Here is a 13,476-nt window from a genome sequence, read left to right as displayed (position 1 = left end):
AAGTTTTAATCTGATCCGACAAAAGATAGTAATTCAGTAATTAAATTGTTTTTGAGTTTGAATGAGACTTTTTTTGAAAGACTTCTCATATACGTCGTGACCATGGAATTCTAAATATAATTTCGTTCCCAGTCTGTAGCACTGTGCTCCCGGTATTACGTGTATTTATAAAGTACAAGCAGAAGAGAATTATGTCGCAGTTTTGCGCGTGCGCGAGGAGTGTGCGAATACGCGGCTGGCGGCAGTGTTCGCGGGAGTCGCAGGCGCAGCCTCTCGGTTCACGGATTGTTATGCGGACCTTGTCTAACTGTGGATACGACGATTTCGTTATGGAATATGGAAATGATTTTGAGGTGAAAAGTTTTTGTGTTGTTGGTTTTTGCTTAGTTACCACAGTAGATTTCTTTGTGACAGTTAGGCTTAGGACGTACTTATCTAATTCTTAATTTCGTATTTGTTTGAAACTATGAACTTATTTATAATATACTCAGCGGCACAAAATTTGGCCCACTCTTTATACAAAATAAGTTACCTATTTTGCATACATTTGAGGGCCAGATTTTTTGCCGCTCAGTATATAAAAATATGCCTAAGATGTCTTGCTAAGCAATTAATTTTTAATTGGAGTTTTTACCAGTGGTGGTAAGAACTTGATTATTTCATAATCATCGGAGCTCATGTAGCAAATGTTCAAGTAAATTGGACCGAAATTTTAGTAAATCTATGTTTTGTTCCAAGATTGGGAGCAAAAATATAATTAAATAAAGAAATATGTGCGAAACAAAGTTGTTAAAAAAGTAATTGACTTGGTTATTGAGAAATAAAACTTGTCATCAACGTTTCGAAATATCGTAGAGCAAATAAAATCTTCATGTTCTCTTCTGATAGACGGATACAGGATCCTAGATAGCAGGTTAACTTCAGTTTAGTAGCAATGTCGAGTAGAATTTTATGATGTCGCATGGTGTAAAGCATAATGGTTTTTCCAAAACCAAGTTATACCTAGACCAGAAATGTGATCAATATTAGTGCTAGCCTAGCGGGAAGGCAAAAAAAAGCTGCAAATGGTGTTAAAAGCATTAATTAGGCCATACGAATCAATTTGGCCCGTAGCACGAAAAAAAAGAACAAAAAGGAGAGGAGGATTTTAGGTATATTTTACAAATAATGATTGAACGTATCATATCTGGAGGAGCCCAAACTAGTGACTGATATATAATGACGTGATATATTTTTAGAATCGGCTTAGTAAGCCCTTTCATTAGATACCATACACGATAGGTTTCAGAACAATTTTTTCCCATACGAAAAAAGATGACGTCATCGTAGCACGATAAAAAAAAACAAAAAAGGAGAGGAGTTCCTTTTTGTTTTTTTTTTCGTGCTACGGGTCAAATTGATTCGTATGGATTTACATACTTTTAACTCCATTTGCAGCTTGTTACTGAATTTCGGGGTGTACCGCTAGCACGTACTCGAGTTCTTAAACTTCTGAGCATAAATTTCATCAAAAATATGTGAACACGACTCTATTGTTAACGGCGTAGAAGCGTGTTCAGATATTTTTGATCAAATTTATGCTCAGAAGTTTACGAACTCGACAGTACTATATGCACCACACTGTGTTGAATGAATATTTGATCCCAGGATAGGTAACACAAGCATGTTGTTGATAAATTAATCATTATAATGATTCGTATACGAATGAAGGGGCTTAGGTAGTCTCGACATTGTCGGCATTGAAGCCGTACCAAAAATATTAATTGGATATGGATAAGCTAAATTATATTTTCATAAGCAAATTTGTAAAGAATATGCCTAAACCCATATCGCGTTCACCTGTAAACTCTTTCGAGCAGTTCGGATAAAACCAACAAATTTTTTTTTAACAAAAAATGGAACCGACTTCAAAAACCTTGAAAATAATTTTCTACTAGTAGGGGTTAGTCTCACTTCGTCTAAAAAGCAACTGGTCTATGTAGCATGTGGTCTAAAAAGCAGCTGGTCTAAGTAGCTAGTGGTCTATAAGGCAACTGGTCTAAGAGCAAGTGGTCTATAAGGTACTGGTCTAAGTAGCAAGTGGTCTAAAACGCAACTGGAAGCTGGTCTTAAACGCTTTTCGCCTAAAACGCAACTGGTCTAAAAATACAACTCGTCTATAACGCTACTCGTCTAAAACGCTTCTCGTCTAAAATGCAACTGGTCTAAACACAAATTAGTCTCCCTATACTCACTACCATACGTACGAAATCTTTTGAGTAGGTTTCATTACGACTTCACACTAATATTATAAATGCGAACTTTGTTTGTTCGTTACAATCACGCGTAAACAGCTGAACGGAATTTGCTAAAATTTGCACGCAGGTAGGTCGGTGCAAAATTTCAGTGTGTGTCTTCTAGGATAGGACATAGAATATTTTTATCCCGGTAAAGTGTTGTTGGGATAAAATTAAATTAACTTATAACATCAAAAATCAATGGGAGTCAAACTGCAGGCGGAATAAACAATAAAATACACGTAATAGTTTGAATTTTAGATTGCTTGCTGGCATGCATACTTATGTGTGATAGTCTGATAGGATAGCTTTTACTCGAAATATGATTTCTAATAAATCCTGCAGTTTTCGTTTTTAGTTTGATAACCAGGGTGGAAGGTGAACCATCCCACCTGAGATATTTCTGGCGCAAATAGTTCGAGGGTAAAATGGGTATACTTAATTTTACCCGAGTTAAACATTCTACTTTTCATTTCGACTGTGAGGAAAATAAATTTACAGAATTATAATGTATTATGAATATGATATAAATTAATAATTACTTAGTTACTAATGAAAATATAGTAAGATAATAAAAAAATAATAATGAATTAAACAAGTATCCACTTAGACCAGCTGCTTTATAGACTACTTGCTACTTAGACCAGCTGCTTTATAGACCACTTGATAATTAGACCAGTTGCCGTATAGACCACTTACTACTTAGACTAGCTGCTTTATAGACCACTTGCTAATTGGACCAGCTTTCTTATAGACCACTTGCTACTTAGACCAGTTGCTTTTAGACCACTTGCTACTTAGACCAGTTGCCTTATAGACCACTGGCTACTTAGACCAGCTGCTTTTTAGACCACATGCTACATAGACCAGTTGCTTTTTAGACGAAGTGAGACTAACCCGTTTGAAGTCGGTGCCTCAGCACGAGCCAGTAGGAGTGGAACTATAGTCGTCTACCTCACCTACATACTATATATTGGGCTTCAATCACTCCTGCTGGCTCGTGCTGAGGCACCGACTTCAAACTAGTAGAACATTATTTTCAAGGTTCCATTATTCCATTAAGCTCAAACACAGCATAGTTATATCATTTTATGACAGAGTACCGGTACCTACGGTCTTCTTTATCAGGGTCCAGTTCACCAAATGATACTTTCTGAATGTAAATACTTGACTTGATGTTAAAAATGCCAAAATCGCTATAGATGTGCTTTAAAAATTCGAGGGTTGCCCTCGATTTCTCTAAGATCCCATCATCAGATCCTGACTTGGTGCCAATGGCACCACCTCGGAAGTAAGTCCTTTAGAACTAAAAAAGAATTTTGAAATTCGGCCCACAATTGGTGGAGTTATCGCGTAACAAACATACAAAAAAAACCATACACTCGAATTGAGAACTTCCTCCTTTTTTGAAGTCGGTTAAAATAAACCGGCCAAGAGCGTGTCGGACACGCCGAAATAGGGTTCCGTAGCCATTACGAAAAAAATAAGTAATATTTTTCGAAGGATTTCGTATTTTATACGAAATCTTCCAAGTTTAAGTATATTAAAGTATATATATTTTATACCTTAGGCTACTAATAGTTCTCAAGCAAACTTAGCCGTTGTAGTTTCCCTTGAAAGTTTGATATAAGTACTTACCCAAACTACTATCCTGAATTTTTTAAAAATTTTCCACCCACCGGTTTAGATTTTAGAGGGGTGGGACGCTCAATTTTAATGAAAATTTGCACTTTAAAGTTGAATATGTCGCAAAAACCGTCTTAGCAAACCCTTAATGGTTTTAAAAGACCTATCCAACGATACCCCACACTATAGGGTTGGATCAGAAAAAAAAAATCACCCCCACTTTACGTCTATGGGAGGTACCCACAGTTTTTTTTTTAGTTTTTTATTGTACCTTTTTCTCGGCATAGTTTACATATACATCAGTGCAAAATTACAGCTTTCTAGCATTGATAGTCCCTGAGCAAAGCCGTGGACGGACGGACACACAGACAGACATGGCGAAACTTATAGGGTTCGTTTTTGCCATTTTGGCTCCGGAACCCTAAAAATAGACAAGGCAGAGGTGTCAAGATCAGTTGTATAAATCAGAAGAGTAGATAATGTGATAACGTGCGTGACACGTTTTTGTAAAACCCATAACTACCTACGCGTTGCGTCACAGGTAAACAGTGACAGAGCTGATAGTGAGAATTCGCGATAGGGGCCTTCCGTCAGTTGGCGCCTGCGCGTTGCTGCATCTCGCACGGCGCGAGTGCGGGTCTCCGTGGCGCCTGTCCTCCTTCGCCCGTCGCCATGAGCACCCGCCAGCTCCGCCGGGTCTCGGCTGCGGCCCGACCCCTACTCACCCAACGCTCGACATGCAGATGCTATCGGAAATATAGCCAAGTAATCCCCGTCTATGTTATAGACAGACCCGCTGTGAGTGTCCACTTTGCTTAACACCTTGGATCATCTTATTTATCATACATACGACTAGGGAGTGGATGTAATTTAAACGGCACTTTCGTCCGGTCGTTGACAGCTAAGTCGTGAAAATCGACAAAACTTTGTTGCCATAGCCATAGGCGTGCTTTTTGTTTAAAATTTTTTCTTCTAAGATATTCATTAGCTAAACGCTTTCTATAGGAAAACTTTTTCTCAATTAAGTAATTTAATTGTTGCAGAAGTGGCGAAACTCGGCGCCTAATTTTTATGCAGCTCAATCTATAGACATGAGGTAAGCAGAGCACATTTCCCTACCTATTATTCAAGAAGTTAAGACGATAATTCAAAGGAATATCAATCTGTACCTAAACAGCAGTGCACCCATCTGTCGCGCAATGATCAAGTCTCATTTATAAACAGTGTCACCAACAGACGCAATTCTTCTAGTTAGAACAGCTACCTACCTACATGTGCGGGTGTGGCTGTTGCTAGAAATAAATTGTTTCAATAACCAACATCAACTCCTATTGATCTGTATTAACTTGCCGGCGCCATGTACGATTGGCCTTCAATTCACCCCTGACATTTTGTGACTGTTACAGTACAATTAACACTATACTGTACCTATTTAAAGAAGACGATGACTCAAGTTAATTAAATAACAGATTTTATAACAGTTTCTTAAAATTCTTGAAATAGAACCTTCACTTTTTCAAGACTTATGAGAGTGTAGGGAACTATACATTTATTTTGATCCATAAAATTTATTTGCTCAACAGAATAACCTAACCAACAAAAAGTTGGAAAACCCCCGACTTTGTCACTTCAATGTTCAATATGTCCCAAACGGCTAAACCGATTTTGAGGAAACATGTCTAAGAACCATCGCTAGAAAACCTGATTTCAAATAAAAAAAACCGCATTCAAATCGGTAAACCCGTTTAAGAGCTACGGTTCCACAGACAGACCGCCACACATAGCGGTCAAATTAATAACACCCCTCTTTTTGCGTCAGGGGTTAAAAAACAGACATAAAAAACTTTATCAACCGTCTGTGCCGGGCCTAAGCGATTGAAAGCGTAGAATTGCATATCTGGCTTAGTATTAAGAAAGCATGTAAAATGCAATCAATCAACGTCTAAAGTGTCTGTTAACAATTTACTCAATGTATTGTATTGTTTTCATGGCAAGGAGCAGACAGTACTCATTCGTGCATAACCTCGATTCCACGTCGTGAGTAAAGGCTGGATTCTTTCAGACCGTGTGTTGGCTTTGCATGCTCGTGTAGACTGGTTTTAGATTTGAAAGCTCCTATTTTAATTACGCCCTCACATTCTTATTGGTAGTTATTGTTCTTATCATTCATTCTTATTGTAAAAATCCGCAAATATTTTAATTCGAAATATTTCGGAGCAGAAACATTGTTACATTGGTAATTATTGCTTACGTAAGTGGACTTTGATTCCTATCGGAACGCAGACCAATGTGAGGGCCAGCATTCAGCAAATTCATTTTGATAAGAAATTGTGGTTTATTGCTTCTATTGCTTTACGAAACAATAAACCCATTGTATGGCATAGAATTTTTTAAATTTATTTTAGTATTATAGTTTTGATTTAACGCTGTTTCATCCAACCATCGGGTAATGCTTAGATTGTACAGTATATTACTTGTTTTTATAATTAAGTTTTTTAATACATTTAGTAATGTCAAACCAAAATCAATACAATATTTTGGCTATTTTTTGTTTTGTTTGAAAATATTTGATTTTTCCGCGTTAGCAACTGGATTTCCTACGCAAAAATGATGGATCTGACATTGAAAAAACTTCAGCTAACCAGCTAAAAATAAGGAGATGCTACGTGGTAGCCACACCCGCGGACTGTCGACGTCAGAGTCTATAACGAGCCCGCGCGTGACGACCACTTGTTATTGCACATCTTCAAATACACGACTACTGTATTTGCCAAAGTCATTAGTCTCACATTAGTGCCGTTTTCCTTAATGTTCACACCCGCCACCACTTTCTCTAGAATATACTTTAGTTGCATTATTTGTGAAAGATTTTTTTTAGGCTATACAACTAATTGATCCCTTTTATTTTCACTAGAGTTCAAGAGGGATCACATAAGAATGCAGACGATGTCCTATTTGATATGTTCAAGAATGAAGACACGGGACTTCTTCCTGTCGGGAAGTTTTTGGCCGTAAGTGATTTCGCGTCATACGCACACGTCACGCGTCATACCCACGTTGTACGCACAGCGGAGCGTGCAAAAGGTTCACTAATAATATGTTGCATAAAATCGAATCTCATAATTTCGTTTCTCATAAAAACTTTGAGCAGAATCATCATATCACCGAATTAATTTTCGCATATATTTTTACTCATACTATGATTTCTCATAATTTTGTAAAGCAGAATATTAACATCACATAATATCGATGAGAATAATATTTATATGTTCGAATAGTTGCTATTTACGCAGAAAGACATATCTGATAATATTACTTTGCATAAGAATAATAAAAAGCAGAATAAAATTTTACTAAACATGATTGCAATTAAATTAATTGTAGTTAGAGTGTAGTTATATATTAACCTAACCTTTATTGGCAGCAGTAAGATTTTGGTGCTTCGCCGGCCGCTACCGCGGCACGCTCGCTTCGCTCGCTCGGCTCCCATGCTGTTGTGGTCGCAGTTTTAACCCAGCCCAACCTACTATGTAACTGCTGTACTGTTCTGGCGCTTTGCCTGCTGCTGTTACAGCACGCTTACTTTGCTGGCCTTAACCCATTCTTATGGTAGCTGTTAGTTCCTTTAACTATGTTATTACGTCATGTTAAAGTCAGCGCTATTTAAAATTCCGTGAAAAAACAATAGTCCAAACTAGTATTTTGCTATGCCATTATGCCATATAAAAATCGGCGATACTAATGATCCGCTATTTAATATTCTGCAGAAGTATATTCGGCGATAAGAGTATTCTGCTATTTAATATTCTGAGAAGTGACTATTATTCGAACTATAATTATGCAAAAGTATCATTCGGCTAAAAAAAAATTATGAGATACCTGTTATGCGAACTGTATTTCGGAAAATCGATATTATGCAAGATAAAGGGAACCCCGTGCAAAAATATCTGACACGCCCTACACGCTTTGTTTTGTCAAATATTGGTGCTGGTGACTGCACAAAGACAAATTTAATAATCCGACAAATATATTACAGGCCTTAAGAACGACTGGAATTAGAAAGAATGATCCACGCGTGAAGGAAGTCATGCACAATTTATACAAAACGCACAAAGAATCAAACTACGAAGGAGGTTCTCCCGAAACACTCAAACTAGACAGGAAGGTATTTAAGGAAGTAATAGCCCCCAACATTGTGCTGATAACAAGAGCGTTTCGTAGCCAATTCGTTATTCCAGATTTCCAAGACTTTATAAAGGATATAGAAGAAATGTACTGGTCTGCGAAGAGTAACACGGACGGCAAAGTTGCGAGTTACATACCCCAGCTAGCTCGAGCAAGCTCAGAGAATTGGGGAGTAAGTGTTTGCACGATAGACGGCCAAAGATTTTCTATAGGTACGAAGTTTTTCTCTGTAGTTGTTGTAATTGTTAAGGGGGCCGGATTGCTACCACCATCTTGCTCGCTATTGCTTGCACTGTTGTGTTTCGGCGTGGAGAGTAAGACAGCCGGTGAAATTACTGGCACTTGAAGTATCCCATCTTAGGCCTCCAGGTTGGCAACGCATCTGCAATCCCCCTGGTGTTGCAGGTGTCTATGGGCGGTGGTGATCTCTTATCATCAGGAGACACACTTGCTCGTTTGCCATCCAGTTGAATAAAAAAAAAAAAGGTGTGCCATTCAGTAAAACTTAGATCCTGTGAACAGGTGATGTGGCAGTACCGTTCACTCTGCAGTCGTGCAGCAAGCCGCTTACATACGCCATGGCGCTCGATACGCTGGGGCCCGACGTGGTCCACAAGTATGTTGGCACAGAACCAAGCGGTCGCAACTTCAATGAGCTCGTCTTGGACTACAATAGTACGTAAACGAATTTGCACCTACATCTATTTACTGATCCAATTATACAAATAGACAGAATAAACAAAACATGTTGGCAAGCAACGGAAATAATATTTATCTTACTTTGATTACAGTGAAACCTCACAATCCCATGATCAACGCCGGTGCGATATTAGTATGCTCTCTACTGAAGCAATTGGACAAACCCGAGATGACACTCGCAGAGAAATTCGACTATGTCATGTCTTTCTTCAGTCGTCTTGCGGGTAACGAAGTTTTGGGCTTCAACAATGCAGTATTTTTGTCGGAGCGCGAGGCCGCCGACCGTAATTATGCACTTGGCTTCTATATGCGTGAGCACAAATGTTATCCGGAAAAAACAAATCTTCGAGAATGCATGGACTTCTATTTTCAGGTATTGTGTGTTGATCAGGAATATTTAAAAACACTTCAGTGTTCTGACCATGCTCATATTATTTACCATGCTCATATGGGCATGTAATTCATATGAATTATGAGTCATATTATTTTGCTTTACAGTGTTGCTCGATGGAAGCCAACTGCGAAATTATGTCTATAATGGCAGCTACTCTAGCAAATGGTGGCATCTGTCCGATCACTGATGAGAAAGTGCTGCGTCCAGATTCAGTGCGCAATGTTTTGTCACTGATGCACAGCTGCGGCATGTACGACTACTCGGGCCAGTTTGCATTCAAAGTGGGGCTACCGGCGAAGTCGGGAGTGTCGGGGGCAATGCTTATAGTGGTGCCCAATGTTATGGGCATATGCACCTGGTCGCCACCACTTGACCCTCTCGGCAATAGTTGCAGAGGACTTCAGTTCTGTGATGTGCGTATCCAAAATCAGCTCTTTTAATATAATTATAATAGAGAAAATGACAAATAATAATATATATTTGCAAATGTAATTTATTTTATTTTCAGGAGTTGATAGAGCGTTTCAACTTCCACAAGTACGACAACATCCGCTATGCCAGCCACAAAAAGGACCCGCGGCGCTACAAATTTGAAACAACCGGTCTTAGCATTGTCAATTTGCTGTTCTCTTCGGCAAGTGGGGACATTAGTGCCCTCAGAAGGTAGGTAATATTAAACAAAACTTGGCAAACAAAGTACATACCTAGTACCTACATACAATAACTAAAATTGAAACAAACTTCCCATTCCCATAATACTTAATCCCGTAATATTTACCAGTTCTCCTACAGAGGAGTCACAACTACCGACGGAGTCTCCAAATTGAATTGTGATTTACAAGTAAAGCCAGTACGACGTATGAACCGCTTAATTATTCACAAGGTCATCGATTAAGTTCTTTAGATAACCCATCTCATGTTAAATAAAGATCAAGAGCCATATTCGTGCATAACAGCTACAATGATAGTTTGTACCCGAAAGATAAAAAAATGTAGATAAGTACTCGTAAAGATGATGCATTGATTATGATTAATTTGTTTTTCTGGTTCGAATTATCAAAAGCAACGAAATAATGTACCTACTTACAGCATAGATCGGATTTTACATGGGCGTGTTGTCCGAAATAAATGGTTCTATTTTTTTTACCGGGTGTACCAGGCAAACATTTCTTAAAATTGATTTTTAAACGCAATTCAAAGTTGACTAATGTTCCATTAGTACCATTGGCAGGGGCGTCTTTACCTATAGTGCAGGGTGTGCGTTGCACACGGGCGCAGTGGTCTTAGGGGCGCTGGTGCGGCACTTTGTACCTATTCCATTTTGACCGCGCTTTTTCTAGATGGCGCTAAAGTAATAATTGCACACGGGCGCTACATGGGCTAAAGACGACGCTGACCATTGGGACTGCTGATGTGTTGCCTTTGTTGGAACAAATAAGCTCTCAGTATTTCTATATGATGTGGGTACATTATTAATTTCAAATTTCTCTATGATTCTATCTAATTAAGCACACAGAGTAGCTCATGTGCTAGGATGGGCATCACTTTTAAGAACATATTCAATGGTGTTTGACGTGGCAACGAAGTTTGCTTGGACAGGCGTAGGTTATCGTGCACCTGGCTTTAGAACTTCTACTTAATTGGCATTCATTTTATCAAATTTTATTTGCATTGAACCTTGGGTTATCTTATTCAATATTTTCAATACAGACGGCCCAGTTCAAACATATATAAGCGCTACCAGGTTTTACGTTATGACGGTAGAAAAAGTAGGACCGCTAATTTGGCTAAATACTTGCTATTCAATATATATTGAGATATAATTTAAGCAAGTTGGTAGTGTAGAACAGTGTTGTATAGTTAAGTGTACCAGTGATACTTCATGTTGACTGTTGTGTGCAAATTAAGACAACGAGATTTGCTTGTACCTAACCCTATGATATAAGATGTCTAATTTTGTAGAGTTCATACTATGTGATGTGTAATATATGATGAGTAGATAGAGCATCAGTAATATCATTATTCATTAATTACCAGATTACCACCCATAACCATTTAATCAGGAGGCTTTCTAGAAGCTACTTTCACTTTCATAAAAAATATTTTATTAAGCATGCTGTTTATCTGCTCCCAGGCATCATCTTTCTGGTATGGACATGACATTGTCCGACTACGACGGACGCACAGCTCTACACTTGGCTGCTGCCGAAGGTCATCTTGGTTGTGTGGACTTTTTACTGGCTCAGTGCGGGGTTAACCATGACCCCCGCGACCGCTGGGGTAGTCGCCCTCTCAATGAAGCTGAGACCTTCGGGCACACAGCCGTAGTCCAATACCTTAAGGAATGGGAGCAAACACATCCCAAGGAGAAGACGCTACCCGCAGCGTCCGTTGATGAGATTCTCGATGCGCCACCAGATGCAAATGATGCTGTCAAAGATCCCAGCATCCAAGAGATCGTGTCCAGAAACGGCGATAAAGTCCAGTAAAAGAATCTCAGTTGCTTATTTATTGCCGTCGATCTCATAATTGTCGTAAGAATACTTAATAATACTAGCGTATAAAAGACCTGTCTCCGATCGCGTTAAGGTAAAATATACAGTGCTATAGATACTGTCAGATTCTATCTTTGTTCTTCCGATAGACGACGCTTTATAATGACCGCAGGGCTATTGGAAGACAACCTTAATAATTTTATTATCAAGGCATACAACCATAGTAGTTCTCATTACTATTGATATGATTGGTAGGTAGATTATATGCAAGTATTATTTAATATTATGGTAAAACTATTTAAGATGTTTTAGGTGAAATAATTGAGTTTATTATTGAGTTGAATAATTGTAAGTAGGAATAAATATTTGTATGCTTTTATGCCAAATTCTCATGAAGCATTTTTTATTTTAACAGTATTTTTCAAAACTTCCAAATTACTATAGTCATGTTACTTTTGAATAAATTTAACAAGTTTATATTCATGTATTTTTAACATTCCATTTGTTGTTGTGAACCTTGTAACCATATCGAAAATACAAACTGAGACATGGATGCACAGAAAAACCAGAAAAAGAGACCAGCGCTGGGAATCGAACCCAGGTCCTCAGCAATCCGTGCTGCGTGCTTTAACCCCTACACCACCGCTGGACAGGAATTTAGACACGAATTTTTCCTACGCATACATATCTCAGGTTGCTTATTTCTACTACGCTACTTATGCAGCAGCACTAGCGACATCTATGTTTTTCGCTCTCAACGAGAGACGTCACATTCTATCGGAACCAACCGCTCACCCAGACAAGAGATGTCGCTACTAAGCAATCAAATTATGATTGGTTATTTGGAGTCTTTTTGTATTTTTTTTTTTATTTCAACTCCAAATTTGTTACTTTTACGGGTATCCCGTGAAACCATATCGAAAAATACAAACTGAGACATGGATGCACAGAAAAACCAGAAAAAGAGACCAGCGCTGGGAATCGAACCCAGGTCCTCAGCAATCCGTGCTGCGTGCTTTAACCCCTACACCACCGCTGGACAGGAATTTAGACACGAATTTTTCCTACGCATACATATCTCAGGTTGCTTATTTCTACTACGCTACTTATGCAGCAGCACTAGCGACATCTATGTTTTTCGCTCTCAACGAGAGACGTCACATTCTATCGGAACAACCGCTCACCCAGACAAGAGATGTCGCTACTAAGCAATCAATTATGATTGGTTTTTGGAGTCTTTTTGTATTTTTTTTTATTTCAACTCCAAATTTGTTACTTTTACGGGTATCCCGTGAAACCATATCGAAAATACAAACTGAGACATGGATGCACAGAAAACCAGAAAAAGAGACCAGCGCTGGGAATCGAACCCAGGTCCTCAGCAATCCGTGCTGCGTGCTTTAACCCCTACACCACCGCTGGACAGGAATTTAGACACGAATCGAAATGTCTAAATTCCTGTCCAGCGGTGGTGTAGGGGTTAAAGCACGCAGCACGGATTGCTGAGGACCTGGGTTCGATTCCCAGCGCTGGTCTCTTTTTCTGGTTTTTCTGTGCATCCATGTCTCAGTTTGTATTTTCGATATGGTTTCACGGGATACCCGTAAAAGTAACAAATTTGGAGTTGAAATAAAAAAAAAAAAAAAAAATACAAAAAGACTCCAAATAACCAATCATAACCTTGTAACCATTTACATGTCATATTTCAAACAGCTTGGATAAATAGAGAACCTCTTTAGTAGGTGTCTTGTCTCTATTATATATCCACATAAAAGTAACTACCAACTAAATGATAGAAAGT

The 13,476-nt window shown here is 38.6% G+C and overlaps 1 protein-coding gene across 6 annotated transcripts; it reads left to right on the top strand.

Annotated features, from left to right (window-relative positions):
• The first annotated feature begins 256 nt into the window (after window positions 1-256).
• On the top strand, window positions 257-12,119 carry LOC141445356 (glutaminase kidney isoform, mitochondrial-like). 6 transcript variants are annotated; one of them, XM_074111202.1, is made up of 10 exons: window positions 257-353; window positions 4,946-4,998; window positions 5,904-5,939; window positions 6,817-6,913; window positions 7,939-8,299; window positions 8,610-8,762; window positions 8,879-9,159; window positions 9,285-9,593; window positions 9,689-9,843; window positions 11,315-12,119. In XM_074111202.1, exons 1-10 carry the CDS (start codon window positions 291-293, stop codon window positions 11,667-11,669), a joined length of 1,863 nt encoding a protein of 620 aa, XP_073967303.1. In that variant the 5' UTR covers window positions 257-290; the 3' UTR covers window positions 11,670-12,119. The 6 variants fall into 6 exon arrangements, with proteins under 6 accessions (XP_073967303.1, XP_073967302.1, XP_073967304.1 ...); XM_074111201.1 differs by having other exon boundaries at window positions 5,898-5,939; XM_074111199.1 differs by lacking the exon at window positions 257-353 and adding an exon at window positions 4,445-4,700.
• The last annotated feature ends 1,357 nt before the right edge of the window (window positions 12,120-13,476 follow it).

Source organism: Choristoneura fumiferana, chromosome 2 (genome assembly GCF_025370935.1).
Source record: "Choristoneura fumiferana chromosome 2, NRCan_CFum_1, whole genome shotgun sequence".
Classification (NCBI taxonomy): Eukaryota; Metazoa; Arthropoda; class Insecta; order Lepidoptera; family Tortricidae; genus Choristoneura; species Choristoneura fumiferana.
Note: the sequence above shows the minus strand (reverse complement) of the source record. Positions and strands in the feature narration are given on the sequence as shown.

Coding starts and splice junctions, on each gene's coding strand:
- LOC141445356 (XM_074111198.1), top strand. CDS start 4,575: ATGAGCACCCGCCAGCTCCGCCGGGTCTCGGCTGCGGCCCGACCCCTA. Junction 9,594..9,688: donor GAGGACTTCAGTTCTGTGAT/GTGCGTATCCAA, acceptor TTTTATTTTCAG/GAGTTGATAGAGCGTTTCAA. Junction 9,844..11,314: donor GACATTAGTGCCCTCAGAAG/GTAGGTAATATT, acceptor ATCTGCTCCCAG/GCATCATCTTTCTGGTATGG.